General features: G+C 44.8%; 1 protein-coding gene across 1 annotated transcript in view; it reads right to left on the bottom strand.

Moving 5' to 3' along the window:
* Positions 1-16,293: 16,293 nt before the first annotated feature.
* Notch2 (notch receptor 2) overlaps positions 16,294-27,187 on the bottom strand; it is a 137,315-nt gene continuing 126,421 nt past the window's right edge. The window contains exons 26-34 of the mRNA XM_051165834.1: positions 26,051-26,392; positions 25,178-25,320; positions 24,851-25,061; positions 24,020-24,116; positions 22,194-22,359; positions 20,702-21,003; positions 19,452-19,599; positions 18,647-18,744; positions 16,294-18,015 (exon numbers count right to left, since the gene is read on the bottom strand). Coding sequence (XP_051021791.1) covers positions 16,627-18,015; positions 18,647-18,744; positions 19,452-19,599; positions 20,702-21,003; positions 22,194-22,359; positions 24,020-24,116; positions 24,851-25,061; positions 25,178-25,320; positions 26,051-26,392 — 2,896 coding nt within the window. The 3' untranslated portion in view covers positions 16,294-16,626. The remainder of the gene's footprint in view (positions 18,016-18,646; positions 18,745-19,451; positions 19,600-20,701; positions 21,004-22,193; positions 22,360-24,019; positions 24,117-24,850; positions 25,062-25,177; positions 25,321-26,050; positions 26,393-27,187) is intronic.

Below are 27,187 nucleotides of genomic sequence, written 5' to 3'. Positions count from 1 at the left end.
CTTTAGAGAAAAATTTATAGAAATGTATAGATAGACTATGGAAAACACTAAGTATCAGAGAAAACAAAATGAAAAACACAAAATTTGAAAAGAAACTTTAAAGGACAAATTAGAGAGGTTTATAGTTAAAAATGAAAAGGATAGTTAAAAAATGGAGACAAGACCTAGAAGAAAATTTACAAAAACTTTAGAAGAAATGTAATTAAAAGGAAAAAGTTTTAGAGGAAAACTGACAGAAATTTATAGATTGGCTTGAGGAAATTGCTAAGGTATCATAGATAAAGCAAAATGAAAAATAATGAAATTTGGAAACAGACTTTAAAAGAGAATTAGAAAGGACTATAGCTAAGAATACAATGATAATGGAGAGAAATTTTAGTGGAAAATTTACAAAAAAAAGTGTTCAAAATAAAATTAAGATAGAAACAGAAAAGGAAGACAGAACATGCAACATCACTGTGTAACAAGACCACAGTGTTTAGTGTTTAGAAAAAAACACTAAAATAATTTTCCCAGCCTTTATGAGGGGACTATCAGATGAGGAAAAGCCACAAGATTATCAGGAATTTGGATGGCTACCTATCGATGCATAAGATTTAAAAAGGTCTAAGGAAGCAATAACCAGTTATGGCTTACACTCACCATATGTCAAACATACTCACAGAATCGCATAACTCCAAAAGCCTGGAGAGATTTGATGACTGCCATCCTAGAGCTGGGCGCCCAGTTACAATGGCCGCCATGGTAGAAAGATGAGGCCTCACTGATGGAGGAATGAAGTGGGACTGGAGGTGCTGATGTTATCCAGGATCAGTTACCAGATGAAGGCCTATATTCTGAATTAGTACAGATTACCCTTGATGATGCCCTAGAACAAGGCTGAACAATAGCCTTAAATGCTTAGGACACGGTTGTACAACAGGGACAGACTGAGCCATTTACAAAGGTAACCCAAGGTTCAAATGAATCTTTCACTGATTATTTACAGAGATTAACTAAAGCTCTGAATAGAACAATATCAGATCCAAATGTTAGGGAAATTCTACTTTCATCTCTAGCTTTTGAGAATGCTAATGCTGAGTGCAAAAGAGCTATTACACCCTCGAGGGAAAGATCTGCACCTATTCATGAATACATTAAAACTTCTGCAGACCTAGAAATAAATGCTCATGATTCAGTTATAGTTGGACAAACAGCTACAGGAGACATCAAAACACAAAATGCCTACTGCTGTGTCTGTGAAAATTCAAGTCATTCTCTAGAAGATGGCGAGAAAACCATTCTTAAAGAAAAATCCTTCTATAATGGTAATAATTCAAGCAAAAGATTTCCTATAAAATGTAAAAGATGTGGAAGGAACGGTCATGTGGCTCATGAATGTAGGTCATGCAAGGATATCCAAGGAAATTGCTTCGTTTTGGGAAACTGACTAAGGGTCTTTGTTCAAGGCCTGACAAATACACACGAGCCATTTGCTCCCTGTCCTCCAAAGAAGGATTATTCTAAAAGACATCTAGAAAATTCCAGGTCTGATAGGACAAACAGAGCTACTGAAAACTTAGAAAAACCATCTAACAAAGATAAAGATGCTCTCGGGATACAATAAGAGATGCTGAAGATACCAAAAACAAACAAACAAACAAACAAACAAACATTTTGGCAAACTACTATAAATGATAAGAGACCAAAGTTAAAATTACGACTATATGACATTGATATTGAGGGATTACTGGATACTCAAGAAAATGTAATAATAATTTCCCAAGATTCCTGGTATCCGGTTTGGCCACTTCAAAAGGTATCTACATAGCTCCTAGGGACTGGGACATTATCTCAAGTAAACCAAAGCTTAAAATGGATTAAATGTATAGGACCAGAAAGACAAGTAGGAAGGTCAAGGCTATATATGGCTGATATAACCCTGAACTTATCAGGAAGAGACCTATTGCAGCAACAGAAAACATAGATTGACTTTCCTTCAGCTTTAGAGATAAGCTATAATGGAGTATATGTCTCTAATAAATAAATGTTGTTATCAAAGACAGTTATGGACTGTGCAAATTTTCCATAGACAGGATACCACAGAGACTACCTCTTCAACCTTGTGTGGAAAAGCCACTGCTGAAAGACAGCAGCTGCCCTGCCACTAAAGCGGAAACCTGACACATAGGTTTGATAGAACAGTGGCCCATGACACAAGAAAAGTTACAGGCACTAGCACAGCTAGTCCATGAGCAGCTGGAGGCACAATGTATAGAGGAGCCCATCAGCCCTTGGGATTCTCCAGTGTTTGCCATCAAAAAGAATTCTGGCAAATGGAGGATGATGATGGATTTGAGAGCAGTTAACAAGGTCATTCAGTCAATGGGCCCCCAACAGCCTAGATCCCACGGCCTTCCTTGTTACCTAAGGAATGACCTGTTATTGTGACTGATTTAAAGGATTGCTTTCTCACTATCCCTTTACATGAATACAACAGGGAAAGACTTGCCTTCTCAGAACCTAACTTTAATAAAGGTTGTCCTATACAGAGGTACCATTGGAAGGTCCTACCTTAAGGAATGTTAAATAGTCCAACTGTATGCCAATTTTTGAACAGTAGCCATTAGAAAATGTCGTAAAGAATGTCCTCAATCTGTAATTTACCATTACATGGATGATATCTTGTTACCTCATAAAAAAAATGTTTGATGAAGTCAAGAGAACCTTTCCTTATTGGGGATTACAAATTGTCTATTAATTATCTGGAATGTAAGATGGGTCTACCAAAGGCTCAACCACAGGAAATACAAGTAAGGAGAGATCAATCAAGGACTCTTAAACATTTTCAGAAATTGCTGGGAGACAGTAACTGGATATGACATACAGTTGGCTTGACACTCAAGAGCTAAGTAATTTTTCTTCAAACTTTACAAGGTGAGAAGGACTTAAATAGTCCAAAAATAATCATCAGCTGAAGCTGAAAGGGCTCTGATAGAAAAGAAATTACAAAATTCACATCTTGCTTCCTGCTCATTCTCCCACAAGAATCCTTATGCAGAGGGAAGATTGTATCCTAGAATGAATATTTTTATCTCACAGACAAAATAAAATACTAGAAACCTATATAAAAAATATTTTGAATTGATACTAATGGGAAAACGAGGCTTGGCCAATTCTGCTGTGATTGTGGTACCTTTCACTAATGCTAATGCTGAGATTGCCTTGTTATGAGCAGAAAATGAACATTGGCAACGGGCTTGCGATATTTTTTTTGGAGAAATTAATAACATACCAAAAAAAATCCAACAACAAACAACTTCAATTTATAAAAAGGGCCAATTGAATTCTCCCTCATATAAAAAAGGGGACACCAATTTCTGGAGCCCCAACATTTTATACTGATGCAAATAAATCAGGGAAATCAGGGTATAAGACAGAAAAAATGAGGTGATTGGAGTTCTTATGATTCAGTTCCAAAGTCAGTTATATGCAATTAGTGGTATTATTTAATTTTTCAGAATCCCTTAATATAGTAACTGACTCTCAATGTGCAGAAAAGGTTGTTTTGCATATGGAAACTGCTGAGTTTAACCAGGATGATTCTGAACTGACTTCACTGTTTAGTCTGTTACACACAGCACGTGATCAGAAATAGGAACCATCCATTATATATAACACATATCAGACCCCATATGGGTCTGCCAGCCTCCCTAGCATGAAGTAATAATGAAATTGATCAGCAATTAATAGGAAATATATTACAAGCATCAGAATCTCATTTTACGGATGTGTTTCATTTTGCAGTTTGGTAAACTAAAATATGTGCACCATACTATAGACACTTATTCAGAATTTCAATGGGCAACTGTTTTAAATTCTGAAAAGGTTGAATTTGTCATTATACATTTACTAGAAGTTATGGCAATTATGGGAATACCTGTATAAATTAATACTGGCAATGCTTGGGCATATGTCTATAATAAAACGAACCAATGTTTTACATATTATAATATAAAACATTGTAGACTGTTGCTGGCCTGGGGTCCAGAGGCACATCCTTCCAGAAAGCCAGGGAGGAATAAGGAAGTGCCTCCCTCCTGCTGGGGCAGACTACAAAGGCCATTTGGCCAAAAAGGTGTCATCAACCTGGCTCCTTTCAGAAAAACACTTCAAAGCTTCCCTGATTAACAAAATGATCCATTCCAGAGGCACCTTCCTGGTGACACCTGGGTATGCCTCCTGAAATATACATCCCAGGGCTTTAAAAATCAGGAGTGCATGCCTTTAATCCCAGCACTTGGGATGCAGAGGCAGGTGGATCACTGTGAGTTCGAGGCCAGCCTGGTCTACATAGTGAGGCTAGGACAGCCAAGGCTACATGGTGAAAAACCAAAACAAAAAAGAAACAAACAACAAAAAACCCAAACAAACAAACAAACAAAAAATAAAAACCAGGGGTCCTCAAGTGGGGGACGCTATCTCATCTTTTGTTCTCAGCCCCTTGTCCTTGTCCCATTTATCTTTACGCTTAGTTTGGATCCTTCTTTTCAGACAGAACAGATGGAAAATAGTTTGTAAATTAAAACCCAGCTCTTGCCTCCTGGCTGCCTTTTTTGGGCTAAGGTGTTCAGTTACCGTGCACTTCCTCAAATGCGGTGCTCCCTTCCCCTACTGGAAGAGATACAGACCCTGCTTGGAGCCATACAAAAGTGGAAAGGGAAGGTGGGAACTTGGGCCCCCTCTGCCTGAGAACTCATGTGTCCAAGGGCTCCTTCACTGGGGGAGCAATCTGTTCATTGCCTCATCACCGTCAGAGATGGCATTCATGTCCTTCTTCTTCTGATTTTGTTCTGGTCCTCCATGTAGACCATGGTCCATCTGCAGGACTGCTAAACTAGAGAGAAGGATTGGAAGAGTCAACAGAACATGTTACACACATACCACAAGACCCTCTGGGACAAGCAGTTGTGGAGAGATCCAATTGTATCTTACAGGAGATGGTTAACAGAGAGAAGCATCAAAGACCCCCAAAGACAAATTACGTAGTGCTTTACTGACTTTCAATTTCTTAAAAGCTAATGAAAACCCATCAGCTGCTGAAAGACATTGGATTATGGTTGGTGGGGGACACTGGGGGGGGGACTCTTGTTTATTTTAATGGTGTCCTAACCTCAGAATGGAAAATAGGAAATGTATTATGCTGGGGAAGGGGCTTTACATATGTTCACACAGAAGAAGGAAAACTATGGATTCCATCCAAATTGATTAAAAAAAAAAAAAAAAAATCAGGCATGACAGAGACAGACTCCCTGAAGATCTTGGATACACTCAAGAAAAAATAAATCAAGATCAAAATAGGTAATGTATAAGCTGGTCTCTGTATGGGAACAACTCTAAAACTGGCTGAAACATAAATGTCAATGCATAGCCAACAAATGATGGCTATAAACCTCAGGGCTATCATGCTATTTTGTTTTTGAACACCATAGATAAAAATGATATTACAGATGGATATATAATCCAGACTTCTTGCAGTTAAATTACCAGTATGGCCTACTAATGTTTATTATTAGGCCTATAACTAGTATTACTGCAGTATTTTCTAACCCGCTAGCAATCAAGCAAGACAGAGATACTTGTTATATTTTAAATCTTATATTTTAGCCTTAGTTAACCATGGCAGGGCAGATATTAATACCCTAAACTACTTCCCATAGCAGGGCCTCAATTCCATGCCATCTCCTTCTAATAATTTCTATCAAGCTACCTCTCATCCATAATCCCAAATACTTGCTAATGTTCTTCATCTGGACCAAGCCTCCATCCACTCCGGCCATATGCTTCTCCTCCACCTCACCCATGGTGCAGCTTCTTTCTTCTCATCCCTCAGGTGTCTCCCCATCCCAAGATTCTCTCTGTCTCCCCTAGCCCTGGAACCTTAACCATACCTATCCCATTTGCCCTGCCCAGGTGTGACGGCCTTTTATTGGTCAAACAGGTTAATCTCTTAGACAAAGCGCAGGTGGGGCAGAGACAGCAGGCAGTAATTAGCATCAGAATACACCAGACCAAACCACCAACACAGACTGACTTAAAGAAAAGAAGGTCTTTCACCTGCTCATACAAAGAGAAGAAATCATCTTTAATTGATCTGTGCACCTCACACATTCCATGCATATGTTAATAGCAGAACTGTATGTTATTTCTAAGAGTGTATGTAATTACAGAACAAAAGAACTGGACGCAGGTGACTGCCAGAACCTGCTCTGGACAATATGGAGTAGGTCCTAGACCAGGGAGTGAGGCTGAGAAATAAAAGATCAGAAATAAGAAAGTGAGGCAAGAAATAGTTGGAAACGCAGCATAGACTCGAGAGGGCCTGCAGTCAATACCACACGGCCGTCACCTTTATTCACCAGTTCAATTTACACACATCCCAGGCACAGGAAAACAAAGCAGAAGGTCGCTTTCGGGAGATAATGCAGACATTCTCATAGGAAAAGCAATGTCATCTCAATAGACTCTCGGCCTTGAGGCCACAGTGTACTTTCTCTGATAGTCTGAAGACGTTGAGTGTTACTTGGCAGGACATCTTGCTTAGCCATGGTCTCAGCAATCTATGTGATTCTTATACAGGAACAAAGAGCCATGCATATGGACTGACAGCCTTTACAAACGGCTCCTGACAGGTGACTCTGGATCAAACCTGACAGGATCCATCCTGGAAGATGCTGAGATGCTAACACAAGATGTCCTGCCTCAAACTGCTTCAGTTGCTGTTCCTCATCAGAGCCTGCTCCCAGGACAGCTTCAAAGAAAGTTGCTGATCTCAATCGGTCCATCATTTCAGACTGTTCAAAACAGGATTTCTATTAAGCCTGAAGAATCTTAACAATTAAAGACTGGACCGCAAATGTTATTGCCAGCTTACTTAACCATTTTTTCCCAATTTTATTTGGGTCCCCCAAAAAGGTATCCTAGCAGGCATGGTCTCACACGCCTTTAATCCCAGCACTTGGGAGGCAGAAGCAGATGGATTACTGTGAATTCAAGGCCAGTGTGGTCTACAAAGTGAGTCTAGGACAGCCAAGACAACACAGAGAACCTCTGTCTTGAAAAACAACAAAACACAGAAACAAAAAAGGTATTGCATGCCCCCCAAATCAGCAGGAAGCAACCTTGAGAAGAATGAAATCCCATTTCCCTTAAGGTGGGGTAGCTAGACTTTGGTTGTTTTCTTGGGTGTAGTCAATGCTTGTTATTATAAAGAGGATGGTTATAAGTTGTTAATGGGCTTATTTAGAGAGAGAACAAAGACTCGGGATCTCTCTCTTTTCCACTTCCTTTTTCTTTCTTTATTAGGCAAGGAAAAAGAGGTTGAAAAAAGGGGATATCAAAAATATATAAAAATGATAGGATAAAAGGTAGGTTGTTCAATCTATTCAACTTAAAGCTTTTATTGTTATTCTCAAGTAAGGATTTTAAAATCAATTAACACAGAATTTTGTATATTGATGCAAAAATAAGTTTATTTTTCATACATTGGTATAGAATTCAAGTTGAAGGTTATCTTTGATATGCATATATGTATGTTTGTGTTTACTCTCGGATGAGGTATTGTATCCGTACAACTCATTTGTAAACACCAGGTTTACTTCCAACTCACGGTCATGACAGATACTAGTCTGTTTATCACAAAAATATGCTTCCTAGGTACAACAGACGAATAGAGAGATGTGATTCTAGAGATAGATATGTAAAAATAAAATAGATAGTGGTGTCCAAAAACCTTGGAGACCTACAGAATATAGCATTTAAAGATGTCTTTATTATTTTAAGGATTCTTGGACAACAAAACAGGTGAACTTCTGGCAGTACCCAGCCTACCTCAAAGATGATGGGCATCGAAGAACCTCCATATAGAGATGGCGTCAAATCTGGCAAGTTAGCCACCAACACAAAGAAAATGTCCTCATTGCTACTATAGACAAAATTCTGTCTAAAATGGGAAAGCATGAATACAGGAAAGTCAACTGCCTAGCTCTGCCAAGACAGGGGAAGCAAGTCCTTCATAGTTGCTGCCTCACAAACATGCCTGTCAGGTTTACCGCGCCAGAAGGCTGAAGATGATGCTCCAATGTTATAGAGAGATTTTTGGTGATTGTCCAGACAGTGAACTGTCTCTGTCATATTTACTTTCCCTTTGGAAGCTGCTAGCCTATATTTCCTGTTTATTCAATTTATAAATTTTATTCTTAAGTCTCTCTCTGGTGGGATTGAAGACTAGATAGTTATAGTTTTACAAGTAAGTTTAATTGCTTAGAAGTTGAGAAGATATTTGAAGGTCTAGAGAGATGTTTATGGGTTGGTAGGTATAAGGTTTGATAGAAAATAATTTAGGTACATAATTCTAAACTCACCAGAATAGGATACTTTCTCCTAAGTTGCCAAATACAAGTAGACTGAAAGTTGTATCTGCAGTTGTTACATGAAGTTTTCATAGTTGTTTCATATTTGTTCTTACTGTATAGGGTTTATTTTTGTAACAGACAAAAAAATCTTCTACTTAGACCAAAAGGAGGAATTGTTGGGGGCAGTCTGATAGTATATATTTTAATGCTGATTATTGGTCCCCAAAATCTGGTTGCTTCCCAGATGGTCATATTCTCATGTATACCTGTCCTTCTTGTGTAAACCTGTTTCACCTAATTTACAGTGATCAGTTCATAAAAAATGCTGAAGCTTGGGATTTGGTAGAAGAAAGGGAGGTGGAGTTTGGGACTGTCAGGCTGGGGCCAAGGGACCACATGGTGAGGGTACAGAGAGAAGGACAAAGGACGGACGATGAGCCCAGGATGGAGCAGATCGAGCCTAGCAAGGAGGAGCTATTTGGGTTGTGTAGCTGAGAGATAGTTAAGTCACTTAGAGGGTTGAAATCTGGCCAACTCCAAAGCTTTAGCTTGTAAAATAAATCAGTCTCTCTGTGCTAATTATTTTGGAAGCTAGCAGGGCTAAAGAAAATGGTTGCTTTACTACCTAAACTCTTGCAATACCAGTGATAATCATGCTAGTCAAAATCTTTGCAATTAACTTGTTTTAAAGTTTTTCTTTATTGTGCTAGTAAAAATGAAAATAACTGTATGTCTTTATGACAATTTATATGTATATATTTATGTATGAATACACACATTTTTGTCCCTTGAAACTATTTCCATTGTGTTCGGTTGCTAGAATTCAAAGTAATAGATCAAAGAAAGTGAAAGTGTTCCTAATGATTAATGCCATCAACTCACCCTTAAAAATCTTGTTCTTTATAAACTAAGAGCCGCACTGTGCACTTGGATTTTACATATCAGAATGAAAGCATCTAACTAGCAGCATGTGCCAGTAGCTGCCATTTGAGAGAGCACAGGTACCTGAGACACACTTTCCACCTTATATAGTTTCTACGATTTTTCACTAAGAAAAATGTAGCTCAATATTTATCTTGCATTCTTGGATTGCTATTGAGGTTGAATATATTCAGTAATTGAAAGAGATTCTGCTTTTATTTTATTTTTTATTTATTTATTTTTTTTTTGGTTTTTCGAGACAGGGTTTCTCTGTGTAGCCTTGGCCATCCTAGACTCGCTTTGTAGACCAGGCTGGCCTCGAACTCACAGCGATCCGCCTGCCTCTGCCTCCCGAGTGCTGGGATTAAAGGCGTGTGCCACCACGCCCGGCCCGAGATTCTGCTTTTAATTGTCAAAAATATCAACATTTCCAGGGTTTGAGAGATGGTTCAGTGTGTGAACCTGCAGGCATGAGGACCTGAGTTTGAATCCCCATGTTGAAATCTGGTCATGGCTATGCATGCCTGTAACTCCAGCACTGAAGGGCAGACAGGCCAATCCTGAGAGCTTGCAGGCCAGCCATCCTAGTGGAAAAGGTTCGGTAGAAACTCTGCCTCAGGGCAATAAGGTGGCAGGGAAAGAGAGGAAGACACATGCTGCACTGCTTTGATCTCCCCATATACTTACACACATATAGCACACAGACACACTGCATGCACACCCACACACATACCCCTACACATATCACAAACACACACATAACATGTATACACACAACACACACACACACACACACACAGACATACACACACACGGATCCTGGAACTTGGGAATCCAGTTGAAATACTACAGGGAGAGTCTGTTTATGAGGTACTAGAGCCACAGTGGAACTAACTCCCTTACTCATGAAATTCTCCCCAGCACAGTGTACTGATAAAGCTTAGCAGAGTGCCGGCAAAAAAGATTAATCAGTCTTTTAAAAAATATTTGTGTTGTGGGGCTGGAGAGACGGCTCAGTGGTTAAGAGCACTGTCTGCTCTTCCAAAGGACCCGGGTTCAATTCCCAGCCACCACATGGCAGCTCACAACTGTCTGTAATTCTAGTTCCAATGGCTTTGACACCCTCACGCTAAAATAAAATTAAATAAAAATATTTGTGTTGTGTATGTTTGTGTGTGTGTGTGTGCACACATGTATGTACATGTTTGACTTTGTGTGCAAAAACCAGAAGGTGATATTCAGCGTCCTCTGCCAGACTCTGTCTCTTTGCAGCCAAGTCTCTCCATGAAGCCCAGGCTGGTGTCCTCTCAGGTAGGCCCAGAGGACTAGCAAGCCTCACGTTCCTGTCTCCACCCTTTCAGAAGTGGAGTTACAGGTATGTGCTCACGTGTGAGTGCCGGGATCCAGACCCAGGCCTCGTGACTGCTCGGCCAGTGCTCATAACCACTCTCCAGCCGCCCCTCCCTGCTTTTGAAACAGACTCTTGTTGTATAAGCTAATCTCAAAATCCTCAACAGTCTCTCATCAGATTAACAGACAGCTTCATTTTTTTTGCTCCTCCACTGGCCAGCCTTTCTACCCAAAGTAGAGTCCTGCACCTCACAGCTATAATACATCCTTGCATTTGCTTGTATTTACTCTCTGCAGTGGAGACAAACGTCAATAGTTGGAGTGGGGTTTGGTTATTATCTCTGTAAATGTTTTTAAGTGGACATAAGCAACTAACATCCTTTTGTTTTCCTGGACACAGTACCACTTCCTGATCATGTTGAGTACAAGACAGGAGAGAGAGCTGCAGCCTGTGTTTACCCTCACGTTGACTTGCACTTTTACCACAGCACAGTGGTTTAGATTGTAGTGGATGCCTCACTAATTTTGTGAAGTTCCACGGTATGCTGTTGTACTTCATACTTTTTCAGGAAGATGTAATCCTATCAGCACATTCTTGACTTCCCTGAGGTTACTGTGAGCTTCCTTGATGTGGCAGCATCTATTGATACACTTAAGAAATATTTATTTTGTCTACATGTATGTCTGTACATCATGTGTGTGCAGGATTCCCATAGGCTAGAAGAGGCTATCAGATCCCTCGAACTGGAGATTCAGACAGCGCGAGCCACTCACCATGTGGATGCTAGGATTCTAATCTAGCTCCTCTGAAAAGAGCAACTTTTTGTCACGACCCCTCTCTAGCCCCATTGACACACTTAGTTGTCCTCTTCGGGGGCAGGCATTGTTGGTCACAATGGGATTGTATGATACCCATTTGTGCCGATTTGCTTTTCATTACCTGACACAAGCTACAGAGTCCTCTGAGAAGACATTTCACTGAGAAAATACTCCTGTCAGACTGAGAAAATACTCCTGTCAGACTGTTCTGTAGACATGTTTACTGGCCATTTTCTTGATTAATGACTGATAGGAGAGGGCCTATCTCGCCATGGATGGTGCCACCCTGGCCAGGCGGTCCTGGGATACAGAAGAGAGCTAACTGAGGCAGCCACAACACCCGAGCCAGTTGGCAGTGTTTGCCCATGCCCTGCCCTGACTTCCCTTCATGGACTGAGCAGAAATCCTTCCCACCTCGGGCTGCTTTTGCTTATGCTGTTTACCACGGCCACAGAAAGCAAAACAGAGCATGAGTGTTGTTTTGGTTTAGACTTTCATATCTGTAAGTAAGATGAACCTATAATTTTTCGTTGCTTTCTTTTATGGCGCACATGTGGAGATCAAAGGACCACTTCCCAGGAGTTGATTTTTTTATCCTGCCATGCTGGAGGGAACTCTGGTTGTCAGCTTTGGTGGCAAACACCTTTACTCCCTGAGGCATCTCCTGTTTTCTTTGTGGGACTTGAGGATCTCCATTATCCATCCTGGGGCTAGACTGCTCCAGGCTTCCTGATCACAGCTGAGGCTACAGTAAGAAAACTCAGGAGCGGCCCAGGTGAAGCAGTTTCCTCAAGATTTTACTTTGTGTTTCCTGACCTGGCCCACCAGTGACAGGCCAGCACTGAAAGGTTCTCAGGAATGTCATTGGCAGACCGTTGAGGAAGGATCTGCACCTTCAGACCCACTCTCCTCCCCTCTCAGTCTTTGGCCACTGACTCTGGGCTTGTACTAGGAGCTGTCTCTCAGTGTGGAGTGAGAAAGCGAATGAATGAGATCAGGATATTAATGGAGTGTTTCTGCACTTTAAAGTTGTTAACTATTTTATACCAAAAGAAACATGGTATGGTTCTCTCGTTTCATCCCTCGGCCTCCATGGCAGAGGCATGTCCTAGAGCCAGTAACCAGCTCACAGAATCCTGACATCCTGGACAGTGTGCTAGTATCTCTGTTTTATGCATTGTACTCTGATGTGAGCCAGTGTCCGGCTCTTGGGCTATTCAGATGCTTGACCGGGGAAGACAATTCACATGACTGTGAGCCAGTATCCAATATCTGTTCTAGAGCCAGGCACAACTGAAGGCAAGGTGGTGAGGCTTACAGCTCCAGGGGAGGATAAGATCAACAGACCAGTGACTTTCAGCCAAGATCCATGGAAGAAAGTGTACTCCAAGCAAGACTGAGTGCCACAGAAGGCTGCAAAAAGCAACTCCAGCTCCGAGAAAACAACCTGTGAGGCATGACTCTTAGGCTCTTACTAATTTTCTCTATTTCACCAGTATAGAATCCACATGGAGGCCAATGCATTTTATGTACAATTATAATACTTGGGGAGCAACTGGTGATGCCAATGAACTGTGAAGACCTGACACCTACCTAATCAAAGCATCTCCCAAGATTTTAAATAGTCATTTTAGAAAAAAAAAACTTATTTATAATGATGCACACATGATTTAAAAGTGTCTGCAAAACAATATAATATAAAACAGGCTAAATAGTACGGCTGTTGTGAGACTGCTGACATCCAGCTGCACCACTAGCAAGTACTCATGTGCATATGTCTCGCTGATTGCCTCTATCAATAAACCTACTTATTAAAAATTTCAATATTATTTTGTAATTCTATATATTATGTCCTACAGAAAAGTCCATAGAAACCAATGATGTTCAGGTAAATGCATTAGAAAGTTTTTTCTATTCCAATTCTTAATTCTTGCTTTCAACACACATTCTGCACTTCACTGGGAGGCACGTGGTCCCAAGCAGCTCTCTGCTGACCGTTATCTATGGTGATGATGTGGAGGAATGGCTCCATATGATGACGTTTCTGAATAGACAAAAACTTTCCCCTTAAAAGCATTTGTTTATGATCAGACTAGATAGGAATGTAAAGCCCAGTACTCGGCTCTGTAAGATTCCGGATGAAGCAGCTTAAGCTTCTCTCTCCAGCTCTGACATCAGAAGGCGATCACTGGAGAACAAGGGCACCAGCATTGCAAAGGGGCAAAGTATGACATCACTGAGCCTTGACATGGAACCTTTTTTATTTTGTGATAAAAATGTTTTCATATAAATTTCATCTTAAACTACTTTTAGAATGCAACTTTTAAAAGTAAAAACAGTGTGCATGCTCCTTCCCATGGTTAGGAACATGCAGTCATATTCTGGTAACTGAGTTTCTCATACAAACAGATATAATGTCACTTTTCAAGGAAATGTACACAAGGAAGTTGCCATAGTACCAAAACAGTTAAGGGTGGGGGCCTCAGGACATAGACATGTGCACTTCCAAACAGTCCTCTTACATTTATTGCGCTGGTTAAAGCCCGGGACCGGAAACCACACGCTAACAGAAACATTACACCTTTGGTTCTTTTCTATGCAAGACTTACTTACGAGCGGGCAAGTTTAACAAAATAATATCATAAACTTGTGCTGAGGGCTCCCACTACAATTCTTAACTCAATCTCTCTTTCCTTCAATCCCCCCACCATCATATAAGCCAGGAAAAAAAAAGAAAAAATAAAATAAAAAAAAGAAAATCCTCAAAGGCAGGTGGAAGTCAAAGAAAGAATTCATAGGAATAAAAATAAATCCGAAATAGGGATCTGTGCTTGGAATAAAGGATGTGCCTATAAAACCTCAGCCTCTGCTTCAGATCCCAGGAGAAATGGATTACCCACCCCCTCCCTCTCCTACACAGGTCAAGAGTGCTAACATCTAAGGGACAGATCCAACAAGTAACTGGCAGTGTTGTCCTCTTCATCTCTGTAGCCTGCTGTCTATAACGGTAGCTTTCCCATCCCTCCCCCAAACGCAAAGGACCCACTGTGAGGGATCCTTGAAGAAGTAACAGAAAGTTTGTTCTCCATTGTGTCCGGGGAAGGACCAGTGAGCCACAGACCCAGTGGCTGGGTTTGAGGCTGTTGTTCGCAGGCAGTGGCACTACAGCTGGAGGGCAGCGAGCCTCTCCCTGTTCCCACAGTCTCTTAATCTGGGTCTAGCGGATGCCTATATTCCATGAAAGGAGCTGGTAGGATGACGTTACCACATGAGAATAAAACCAAGTGATCAAACTTAATCTGCCAGAGACCAGGACGGAACAAATTGCTTTTGTTGATTCAGCGAACTGGGATGGGACTAAAAATCTTCATTGTTTATAGACTGCTAACAGATACACAGAGTTACTACAGGGGTCACAAACTGATGAATGGGGGGGATCACTTATTTCAACTATCACAGGAATAAAGGCCATTAATAAAATAACAAAAAACCCTAAAACAAACAAACAAAAACCTAAGCGACCCACCTACTAATACATACAAACGCTCTAGCAGAACGCATTTGCCTTGTGTCACGGGCATCATGGCAAAAGGAAGCAGTGATGGCGTGACTGAGGGGAGGATGGAGGGAACCACTACCCTAGTTTTACAGCAGACAAGAATGCTTCTGCTCTGCAGAGTCTGGGCGGTCACTGGGACCACGGTACCGCAGGTGGGTTTGCATGAGGTACACTCTTAATCTGAGCACAAGGACAATGGGGAGCAAGACTGAGCCATCATCACCTGACAGTGACTCTAGGGAAGGAAGGACATGCAGCAGAGACTAGCGAAGGCTGCTGCCTCATGTGTGCTCAGGAGACAGTCCATTTGCCAATCCTGGAACCCAGCACAAATTCCATGTCTTCACTGAGAACCCAGCGTGGCGGGAAACTGATAGATCGGCTTCTGACCTCGAAGGACACTATTCATGAGGAAGCTGGCAGTCACTGGGTCCCCTGAGCCCCAGGCAAGTTTGGTGCGAAGTGGCAAGGGCACATGGAGAGGCATGTGCCTCTGTGTATCTGCGGGCATCTGTGAGGTGCAGTGTAGCAGCCGAGAGTACCTTCATGTGCTGGAGCAATGAGTCCCAAGATCTGGGGATAAATGTGCTTCACAGTGGCAGTCAATGGAGGGCCTGGGGGCGGGCAATCGCTTCTTGAGCGAGTTAGCTTATTTCTTGGTCATTCCAACATTCACCCACTTTTCCTGCTTTACAACAAAACAGGAGGGCTGTCATAGAACCCAGGCCTCCTAGAGTACAACTTTACACTGACTAGGCCAACAACAGGAGAACCAATCAGATCCTTCTGCCTGGTGAGGAGATATGGGGCCCCACACACAGGGGAGAGAAATTAAGGTGCAGGTTCAGAAAGGGTCTCCTACTCCCCAAATTGTTTTCTCCTTCCTTTTAGTAGGAATGAGACATGAAGACTGCAGTGTGAGCTTTTTTGATAGAAGCCTACTTCAAAGGCCAAGGCTGAGACCCATGACCAGAGTAAACCCCGGGAGACTCCCTGGGGTGCTGGGACTGTGGGAACAGGAGGCTGAAGTTGTTTTCCAGGGCAGGAATGGTTAAAAGCACAAAAGTCTTGCCTATTACACACTGGTGGGGATCAACCACGGATAGGTGCAGAGAGGAAAGCACCGAGTGAAGTTAAGGCCACTTCCAAGGCTGAGAAGACAGGACAGGTCAACCTGGGCAGAATCCCAGAGCACAATGCCCTGTCCGACTTGAGAGCAGACTCTCGTCATGGACACAGAAGCTGAAGATGCTGTTCAAGCTGCAGGAATATCTAGGCGACAGCAGGCATCCATTGTGGCCTTCAAACAGAAGAGAGAGTCTCGAGGCTTGGATTCATCTGGCATCTCCGTGACTTGCAAATGGGCAAAGCCAGTAGGAGCTATGTCCTCCCCTAAAACTGCGCAGATCCTCAGTGAAGATGAAGATAGCGCTTCTCATGCATGTCTGAAAGTTGAGCGTCTTCTCTCCTGCCTCCAAAAAAGCTGGTTACAGAGGTTTCTTCATTTCTCTTCGGATAACCTTCATTGGTCCCTCAGCAGCACGCATGATAGGCACTTCCATCTCTACGCTTGAGGCAGACTCTTCATGCGTAAACCTGCATGTTGCTGTGCGGTGGCTCAGACATGTGTGTCCCAGGTCCCCGCTGGCCTCCTCCACCACCTCCAGGCGTCGGGCTGGTGGTCACATCTGACCAGTCAGAAGCAGAGTGCGGCGAAGAGCTGGACCACTGGTCAGGAGATTCTGGGGACGGTGTCAGGTATGGATGCTCACCCTGGAGGTGGCCACCATGACTGGGGGTTCGCTCTGCAGCATTTGAGGAGGCGTAACTGTGCTGGGAAGGGGGTGTGGGGTACTTGCCCACGGAGGCTGGGAAAGGATGATAGGTTGGGACAATGGTCTGAGCTACCTGCCCCTCCGCCTGGGGCATCATGGTAGGTGGGAAAGCCACACTGGGCAAACGGGCCATCTCTGGGATCTGGTACATAGAAGGCAAAGGGCCTGCAACAGCTGGAGGGCAGCTGGACTGTGTCTGAGGTGCTCCAGCTGCCTGGGCAACACTGCCTTGTGGGATAAGCTGGAAAGTCACAATGGGGGGCAGGGTTTCCCGCTGGGTGGAGACATGCTTCCCCTCTGGAGGTCTGCTCTGGGGAGCTATGCCAGGGTGTGCTCCCTCAGCAGGAGGCAGGACCATGCCAAACATTTCATTGTACTGGGTCTCGTTCATCTCCACACGGCTCATCCAGTCGGCTGGGACAGTAACTGGATGTAACCTGCCCAAGCTTCCTGCACTGCCGCTACCTGGGGGCACAATGTGGTGGTGGGATAACAACTGGCTGACTGAGGGAAGAACAGTGCTGGCTCCGGGAGCCAAGGGCTGCATCTCATGAAGGTTAGAGAAAGACAGCGCATGCTGCGCATGCACCGGGGCAGCCGGGGCAGCAGCGGCCAGCAGAGGGGTGGGTGAGGCCTGCAAGATTCCAGGGGATGTGATCATGGGGGAGGGTGTAGCATCAGAAACATATGTGTGGGGAGACTCGAGAGAGTCAACAGGGGATAAAGTCACTGAGCTCTCGGACAGCTGGACCTTCTCGCTCAGGGATTTCTTCCTCCTATTCCCCTTGACTTCTTTGGCCTCCCTGGCAAGGTTAGGCAGGCTTGTGGGCATGGCGCTCTTGGTGTTGGGCCGTCTAGCCTTCTTACCCATTGGGGTGTGCTTCAGACTGAGGAAAGACCTGTTGGGCCCACAGAGAACAGGTGAGAGAGCAGAAGTCAGGACGGTCCCTGGAGGGCTTGGGGTCACGTTGTACTCGTCCAGAAGGCGCACGATGTCATGGTGCATGCGATCCCGAGCCACATCCCGGGGGAGGCGGTCCATGTGGTCAGTGATGTCCCGATTGGCAAAATGGTCTAACAGGATCTTGGCTGCTTCATAACTTCCCTCCCGGGCAGCAAGAAACAAAGGTGTCTCTTCCTGAAGAAAGACCGTAGGACACATTTTAATACCCAGAGAACACAGACATGCTTTTAGCCTTTATCCTTTTATAATTTCTTCAGTATTTTTTAAGTGCTTCCCTATGAAATACCGTGGACATGCAGTACACCTCCCTATGTATTGAGTGCATAGCTTTGATTTCTATAGAGACCTCATCTCTCCCAAAGAACCCACTCTGATCCCAGGAGCACTGGCTTCTCACACAGGAATCAGTAATACAAAGCAGGCCTCTGAGCCAGAGCATCACTTAAGAGATGGCTGAGAGGAAACCGGGTTACAGATAAGAAAGAACAGAGGAGAAACCAAAGTATGCAAAGAATTCAGAACTCAGGAGAGAAATAGGGGTGGACATGAGAGAGAGAACTCAAAGAAAAGGAGTGATTGAAAGATGAGGGAGGGAAGGACCATGGTATCCAAGGTCAGAAAGCAGAGGACTGCACAGAGGAGAAGGAAAGAAAGGGAGAAATGGTGGCGAACATGAACGAGCATCGCAGAGAGGACAGACTGCTGAAGGAGAAAGGAGGGAGGGTCACACCAAGTTACTTTCAGGACAGCATGGTGACCCAGCACCTAACAGGCAGGTGGCCGGGCTGCACGCTCATGGCTGTACCTTATTGTCCTGCATGTCGCGATTGGCTCCGTTCTTCAGCAGCAGAAGGGTCGCCTCCACATTGTTGACGGCAGCCGCCCAGTGGAGGGCAGATTTCCCTGCAAGAGAAACACTGGCTAAGACACACAGTAGGCGGCACAAAGGAAAGCACTGTGGTGTTTGAAGGAAATCTTGACCTCCCCTGAGAGCAGCAGGAAATCAGTGGGAGCCCACAGGAAAGCATACTTGTATTTCCCTTTCCGTGTGTCCTCAGAGTATTTTAGAACAGGCTGGGCACCCCTAAGTAAAGGATCCCTGGTGTGTGCTATTCACGGCCCCCACGTGCGCAATCCTCACACACTGAAGACAGTGAACATTTTATTATATGCCAAAAGCATAGCTAGGCTTTTTCATAACCCTCCTAGTGAACCCACTCCCATATTAAGAATTGTTATGGCTAGGAACCCACTCAGCTAAACCTTTCAAGAAAATTCTTTGAGGTCCAAGGACCCTCATAAAAACAAAAACCAACCAAATAAACAAAGAAACACACACACACAAAAACCAACCAAACAAAAAGAACCCAAAACAAAAACCAAACCCCACCAAAACAACGACACAAAGCCCTTAGAATCTTAATCTAGGGCCTCCTATGGCCTCAGCTCTCAGCCCAGCCCACTGAAGGAAGCATGCACGGGTGACTAGGAAGAGAACAAGGGATGCTCCAATTTCAGACCCGCGGAAGTTCTCTCAGGGATGTGGAACAATTCTTTTGCTTACAGACACACTTTGCAGACAAGCACCCCAAGCCTGTTGCTGTCCCTACCGTGGTCATCCACGGCGTTCACGTCTGCTTGGCAGTTGATCAGCTCAGCCACCATCCCCTCCACAGCCAGGCGGGCTGCCAGAATCAGGGGTGTCGTGCCGTCGTTCATTCTGGCATCTAGATCAGTTACTCGGTTGCGGATCAGAATCTAGAAGAGAGGCAGAGAAAAGTGTCCCTTAGATGAAGAAAAAGGATGAAGCAAGGGCTGAGGCTTCTCTGGACGTCCTAAGGGGCAAGAAAGCCTGTGTTGTGCCCAGGCTCTAGAAGCCATGATGGCTAGTCACTACACATTTGCTGAATAACCAGGCACACTGGCCCATCAGGATGGTGTTCTGCTTTCTGAGTGTGTGGTGTATCACAATTCAATCGTGAGGACAGCTGGGGGTCATCTTGAACATTTCCAAGTTCCTCACCAGGTTAAAACAGGAGTAAAAATTATATCACTGACTTGTCAGTGATCACCTGTAGGCCCACAGACAGGCAGAGCTGGAGAGTTAACAAAAACTAAGCAAAGGATTTGGACCAGTTACCGCTTGACCTGTGCATTTGTGAGGCATCTTTACACATCAAAATATTGCTGATTAAGATTCAGAACCCTATTGCTGACTGAGTCATTTTCTGGCTATTCAAAGTAGGTCAGCTGTCTTTCCTCCCTTTTCTGACAAGCATAACTAGCTTTCAAAGACTTTTGAATTAATTCAATGAGATAGTGTTTTAGTAAAGCTAAAATTTCACAGGTCTAGATGAGTTACTTAGTGTGTGTGCAGGCATGTGTGTGCAATGGCACACATGTGGAGGTCAAAGAACACCCTGCAGGAATCAGTTCCCCCCGTTTTATTATGTGGGTCCTGGTGACCGAACTCAGGTTCTCAGGATTGGTGGCAAACACCTTATGGTGGTTTGAATGACATGTCCAGAGTAAATCTCAGGAATCTGATGATTTAGACCCCAGCTGGTGGCCATTTGGAAAAGACCAGGCCTTGCTGGAGAAAGTACGTCATGGATGCGCACTGAGCTCTGGAAAAAGACTTGTGCCATTCCCAGTGGCTCCCCACCTCCTGCTTGTAGCTCATGATGCGGGCTTCTCTGCTGTTGCTGCCACCATGCCCTCTCCACCATCGTGGACTCTAACCTCTGAAAGCTTGAGCTCCCCTAGACACTCTGTGAGCTGCCTTGGACATGGTGTTTTATGTCTCTACCCACTGAGCTACCTCATTCTTCATATTCAAATCAACTCTTGGGCTCTTTACCTGGAAGACACCTTGAGCATCTGCTGCAACCGCGGCGTGGAGAGGGCAGCGGCCCATGTTGTCCTGGGCATTGGCATCTGCTCCTGCATCCAGGAGGCGTTTGGCAGCATCAGCTCTTGAATAGCGGGCTGCAAGGTGCAGGGCCATCTCACCGGTCCGGTCTGTCTGCGCCTGAAGGCTGGCACCTTGGTAGACCAAGTCTGTGATGATGTTGGCAGAAGAGTCTTCTGCATCCTCATCTTCATCACTCAGATCTGAGCTGCCTCCTCGGAGAGAGGCCAGCATCAGTGGAGTACACCCATCTGCAGGAAGGGAACATTCCAAAGACATTCAAATTAACCCATTTCTGGGACAGTTCTGCGGAACCCCATCATGCTATGGCATGAACTCTGTGCTAGTAGTAAACTATGGCAGGTTTTACATGACAATGCCAGACATGTGAATAGTAGGGGAAAGCGGCTGCCTTCTGGTCTGGGGGCTCTTCCTTAAGCCAATCAGCTTTTCTGCTTGAGTTTAAAATGATGGTGTCTCATTTTTAAATAGTATAAGTAAGCCTCTACACACAAAACAGGAACTGCAGCAGGGCTCCGTGGCCTGCTGTGGGATACTGTGGTGGTTCGAGTCAGAATGGCCTCCACAGACTCATACAGTTGAATGCTTGGTTAACAGGGAGTAGCACTATTTGAGGTTAGGAGGTGTGCTCTTGTTGAAGGGAGTGTGTCCCTGGGGGTGGGCTAACGGTTCCAAAATCCCATGCCAGGCCCAGTCTCTCTGTCTCTTACTGTCTGTCTGTCTGTCTGTCTGTCACAGTATCTTTTCACAGAAATAGAACAGTGGCTAAGACATATACTATAAGCAATGCAAAAACCTTCCCTTTCTTTGAAATCTGCATTTTCAGTTAAAAAAAAATTAAGTATTTATTTATTTAATGTACATGTTTATTTCTGCACCATGTGCACATGGTGTCCATGCAGGCCAGGAAATGGTGCTGGATCCTCTGGAACTGACGCTGCAGACAGTTGTAAGTCATGGTGTGGGTGCTGGGAACTGAACCCAGGTCCTCTGTAAGAGCAACAGGCGCAGAGCCTTCTCTCTAGGCCATAATTTTAAAATATCTACTTATTTATTTTATTGTATGTGTATGATCTGTGCATATATGTCTTGCACACAAATTACTGTGTGGTATAGTGTGTGTGCACGCAGTGAGCGTGTGCTTATGTGCATGCACATGTGCCATAAATAACATGCACGTGGAGCCAGAGGACAATCCATCCCACTTTTACATGGACTTTGAAGCTCAAGCTCAGGTGGCCAGGCTTCTGTGGCAAACGCTTCTACCCACTGTCCCTCTCACAGTGCCCAGGCTCTGCATGACTACAGTATTCCCCAAGCTCGTGTAGTGTCTGTGGAACTGGCAGGGGCACCTGGCCAGGTGAAGAAACGCTGACCGACCGAGCACGCAGGACTAACACGGGGAAGGCCCGGTACTGACCTGGGCCTCGGACATTCACGTCCAGCACGTCTACCTCCTGCTCTGCCTGAGGAGGGGTGAGCGCCAGGGATGGAGTCCTGCGGATGTCTGCGGCTTCCAGGTGCTGCTGTGTCCAGGGGCGTCGGTCGATGGGGTCATCTTCTGACAGCAAAGCCTCATCCTCAGCCTGGTAGGGAAGCAGTTTCCCTCATTAACTCGAGCCCTTCAGACGCTGCTGATGGGGCCGAGGAGCGGCAGAGTCACCAGCCATCTCTTCCAAGCCCCACTCTGCTCCTTTTCTTCCTGTCCCAACTCTATGTCACTAACCACCATGGCTTCCCACCGCTCAGCTGTGGCTCCCATTCACCCCTAGGCATCGGGGCAGTTCTCCCACAGTCCATCCCAGACTGTAGCCCTAATATGCTACTCTTAGATCTTCAGGGCATTATATTCCCTTTTCTGGGTCTCTGCTGCTTCTCTCTGCCTACTGCCGTCTCCTCCGTCATTGTTTGACTGACTCCTACTTGCTCTTCAAATGGAATTAAGATTTTAATTCTTGTTGGCCTTATAAAGCTCTATTTTTCTTTACTTAGCTGACCATGTGGTACTTGTTACATGGCACTGATATACCAGCAGACTGTAATTTATCTTTCTTTCTTTAAAATAATTTAAATTTAGTGGGCAAAATATTGGGTTTAAAAAAATACTATTGTACCTTGCTGACACACTCACCCACACTCCTTTCCTCTCCAAAGACCCTCTTTGTGTATATTGTTTGTGCCCTATCTATTTTACTAGTTAAATACAGATGCTGTACATGAGAAAACGCATGCGAAGTCTTGTTTTTCTTTCATCTGGAAGGTTCTTGAGAAGGGGGAATAAACGTTGCTCAAGGTTGCCTGTCAGGACTCAACACAGTGCTAAGCTCAGAAGGGAGGACGAGGAGAAACAGCCATGTGAACGCAAAAGCATCTGCCCTTCACTGAATTCTCTGTCCGTTTAACAGAAAATAGGCAAGACACATCCTAGCAACTGCTGGATTGATTCCTCAGAGAGGAAAGAGCTATTATTACTATTATTATTATTATCATCATTACTTCTATTTTATAGGCAAGGAATAGTAAATGCAAAGAGGTTTTAAGTACCAGCCATAAAGTAGCAGGCTTTCAGACCTGAATTCAGTTCTGACTGACTAGAGCAGTACTTCTTGTTGGTTTTATTTCTTTCATTTTTTTGAGATTGTAATATAATTATACCATTTCTCCCTTCTCTTTCCCCTCTCCAACTCCTCCCATATAGCCGCCACCCCTGCTCTCTCTCAAATCCAGGCCTCATTTTTCATTAATGGTTGTTAAATGCATATCATACCTAAATGTAGTCTGCTCAGTCTGTACAATGTTACCTACACATGTTTTCAGGGCGACTAGAACAACATGTTTTCATTCATTTGTTTGGTTTTAGAGGTAGCTCACACTGCCCTCAAACTGGAGATTCCCCTGCCTTAGCCTCCAGAATGCTGGGACCACACCTGAAAGTTAATGGTCTTGGCTTTCTTGACTGTGTGAGTCCACCTCCTCTTAGAGAAGTGCCACAGATGTAGCCACAAGTGGAACCCTGAGTGTGCTCACCACCACTCCTGATTTACAGGTGTGGGCATGACACCTGAGCCAGAAGGCAGGCTTGCTTTACTATTTTGAAAGGTTTCTTGAAGAGCATACACGGGCAACCAAGATAGTCAATTCTCTAAAGGTCCCTGCTGTTCATGAGGATCTACGAAAGGCACTGTGAGAAAGAGATAAACTTAGAATGTGATGGCCAGCAATGTGGCTTTGCTTAGGACAGCTTACCTTGGCCTTCTTTGGCTGGGGTCCTTCATCATCAACCCAATGGTCACTGGTCCCAGAACCAATCAAGTTAGCCTCTGACACTTGCACTGAGAGATTTCTGATGATTATTCAGGGGAGAAATGAGAGTAGAGGTTATGGCTGAACAAACACAGTAGCTCTCAATATTTCACCGTCTTACTCCCATGCTATCCTCTGACTTGGCTCAATTGGATAGGATATGCAGTACTTTTTACAGATTCCCTACAAATTTCTAAACATTATGTGCATCTGTCTGTGTGTGTATCTGAGCATGTGAGAAGCCAGAGGTGTGAGAAGCCCTGCAGTTGGAGTTCCAGGGATGGTAGGGCACCCAACGTGGGTGCTGGGAGCAGAGCCCCGCTCTTGACTACTGAGTTATCTCTTCAGCCCCTTTCATTACTTTACAAACTCAGAGTACAACATGAGGAAGTCAGTTCTATCCTCTGCCATGTGGTACTAGAATAAAATTCAGGTCACCAGGCTTGGTGGGGGCACGTCCACCTACTGAGCCACCCCACCAGCCCCGAGGGCAATATTCGACGTGGTATTTCTGAGCATTCATCCTTTCTCTCCTCACCAACTGCGAGATTACAATAAGAGCATTCTCCAATTCAGATGCTGAGTACCACGCTACAACATGTGTGCCCAGAAAAGAGGCAGCCATGCTCAGAGGTCTGTACAGCCATTGGGAGTTGTGGCCAGGGTGAATAACGGCAGAGAGCTTAGAATCTGAAATTGTGATTCAGTGGTAAAAGCCCTTCTGTTGGTTTCTGCTTATCCCAGAAAGAGTGGCTTATTGTCAAACCCTCTCACTTCAGCCCGACGGCGTCCTGTCCCACAGGTTCACGGCGCTTGTGATTGCTGGAGTCTCGGCGAAGGGTAAATCCTTCAGGCAGCCAGAGGAAGCCATGCTTGCGCTTGCGCTTTGCCATGATCACCCCCAGCAGGATGAAGAATAGGACAATGACAACAATGACAGCAAGTAGATAGAGAAGCTGAGCGCCTCTTGGAGGCTCAGATTCACCTGAAAGTTCAGAGATAGAGACAGTGTTGTGGAAACGCTGTCGTCTTGCTATCAGCCAGGTGGACCCCACGGAGGTCCCTTCCCAGCCTTTCCCCTTCAATGCTCATGTTACTCACTGACGACAGACACCAGAGGGTAGGACAGTGTCCCTTGAATGGCATGAGAAGCAAGGAGAGCGGCCGCTGCATCTGTGTTCTTGAAGCACTGGTCTGAGTCTTGAACACACTGTCGGTTGTCAATTTCCAGAAACACCTTAGAGCTTGGGGGAGGGGCAGGGAAAGGAAGACTTAGGCCTGGCAGGCTCACTGAGAAAGGCTCACATGGCCCGGCCCACGCTTTCCTCCACCTCTGGGAGAAAGAAGGTGGGTGCTTCAGATGCTGAACGCTCACATCCCATAGTCTGGCTGACATAAGCCTTTTGATGGGGTGACGTGTAACAGATAGGTGGGGAGGTGGGTTTGCAGAGCTCCCGTCTTATAGGTCCTGGTGGCCTCCCCCAGCCCCACCTGCTCAGCAGTACTTAGTCTTCAGTAAACTCATGGTCCTGTGTCTGGACCTTGTTCGCCTTTGCATATACACTCACATCTTGACAAGCAGGACTAAACATTAGAGAACACCAGTGAACAGTGGGACACTCCTGACACAAGAACCGAGGAGTACTGCTCACGTCAAGCACAACCCAAAAGACATATCACCAATGAAGGTTCTGAGGCGACTCTGGAGAGAGACTATGAACCCCAGATTTGAGAAGTCCTTTCTAAGCCCTGGCTCCTTCTTGTCCTAGTTTATGACAAGCCCCTCAACCAAGGTGGATCTTTACCCTTCCTTATATGTAACGACTGATGTCTGTCTTAGCGGAGGGGCATTCTATTTAAACTTCTCACGTTGATGGGCTGAGTATTTGTGCTATGGGTCAAAGTGCTCAGCTTCATGAACTCCCCGGAAGCACAGCTCCTTTGCTACTTCTCGGTCCAGAAACTCAGACTTACCCTACCATCTCTTGCTCCTCAGGAAGAGACCTGCGTGCCTTTCTCTGCTTCCTCATGGCGGCCGGCTTCTCCCCATAGTAGGGGTAAACCATGAGGGCGCCCTGAGAGTCGCGCTTAATGCGTAAGTTGGTGTGCAGCAGGGTGCCCAGGGCCCTCAGGAAGCTGCGTGCATCCTGCAGCAGCTGCTCAGGTGGCAGGAGCACCACGATGACCAGGGTGCCCTCTGCCAGCTGCTCAGGCTGGTCCGCAGCGCAGTCCAGCCCATCCCAGCCACACTCCTCGTTGTTGCATCCCCGGTCACACTGGTTGTCTTTGAAGTGGTCTGCGCAGTATTTATCATACCTAGTCAGGAGAGAGAAGGAACAGGAAAGGGGGGTCATGACACAGTACAGACAGGCATGCTGTGTGGACTTTCCTACCTATCTTTTCTGACTCATCATCAGGACCCCAACGCCTAGAGAAACGTCCCATGAAGTGTGTACCCCAATACCATGGGCTACACAGCTATGCCACTCATGTTATCTTGCACCCCCTGAATGAGGAATAACGCTGTAGTCTTCATCCTGCAAGGGTTTAGTGGGCTCCACTCAGCCAACAATACTATGGGGCTGAAATTTTTTATAAGAAGGCAAATCTGAAACCAAACCAGCGTGCTTAGGCTTCCCCTGACTTCACTGACTGCGGAGCACAAAGGACTCAGAAGCAGAAGCTGTCCGAGCTTGCTCCAGACTCCAAGTGCTACTCAGAGGAGTGTGCCAAATAGTCTGCTTCTTTTTCTTTCGGGAGTGAGAATTACAGAACGTAAGGGGCAGGGAGATGTTTGTGCAGGATCCACCTCATCCACCCTTTTCCAAATGCCAAGAGAAAGCTGGGTGTGGTGGTGCACGCCTGTAGCCCTAATACTCGGGAAGGGAGAGCTAGGAGACCGGGAGTTCAAGATTCAGGAGTTTAAGGCCAGCCTGAACTGCATGGGACCCTTACTCAAGACAAACAAACACAAATGCATACACACATAGACCCATACACACACACTCACACACATACACACACACTCATACACAGACACACACACACATAGACTCACACAGACTCATACACACATACACACTGTCATGCATACACACAACTATCACTGAA

Source organism: Acomys russatus, chromosome 23, assembly GCF_903995435.1.
Source record: "Acomys russatus chromosome 23, mAcoRus1.1, whole genome shotgun sequence".
Taxonomy (NCBI): Eukaryota; Metazoa; Chordata; class Mammalia; order Rodentia; family Muridae; genus Acomys; species Acomys russatus.
The sequence above is the reverse complement of the archived record's forward strand: the minus strand, read 5'-3'. Positions and strand labels throughout refer to the sequence as shown.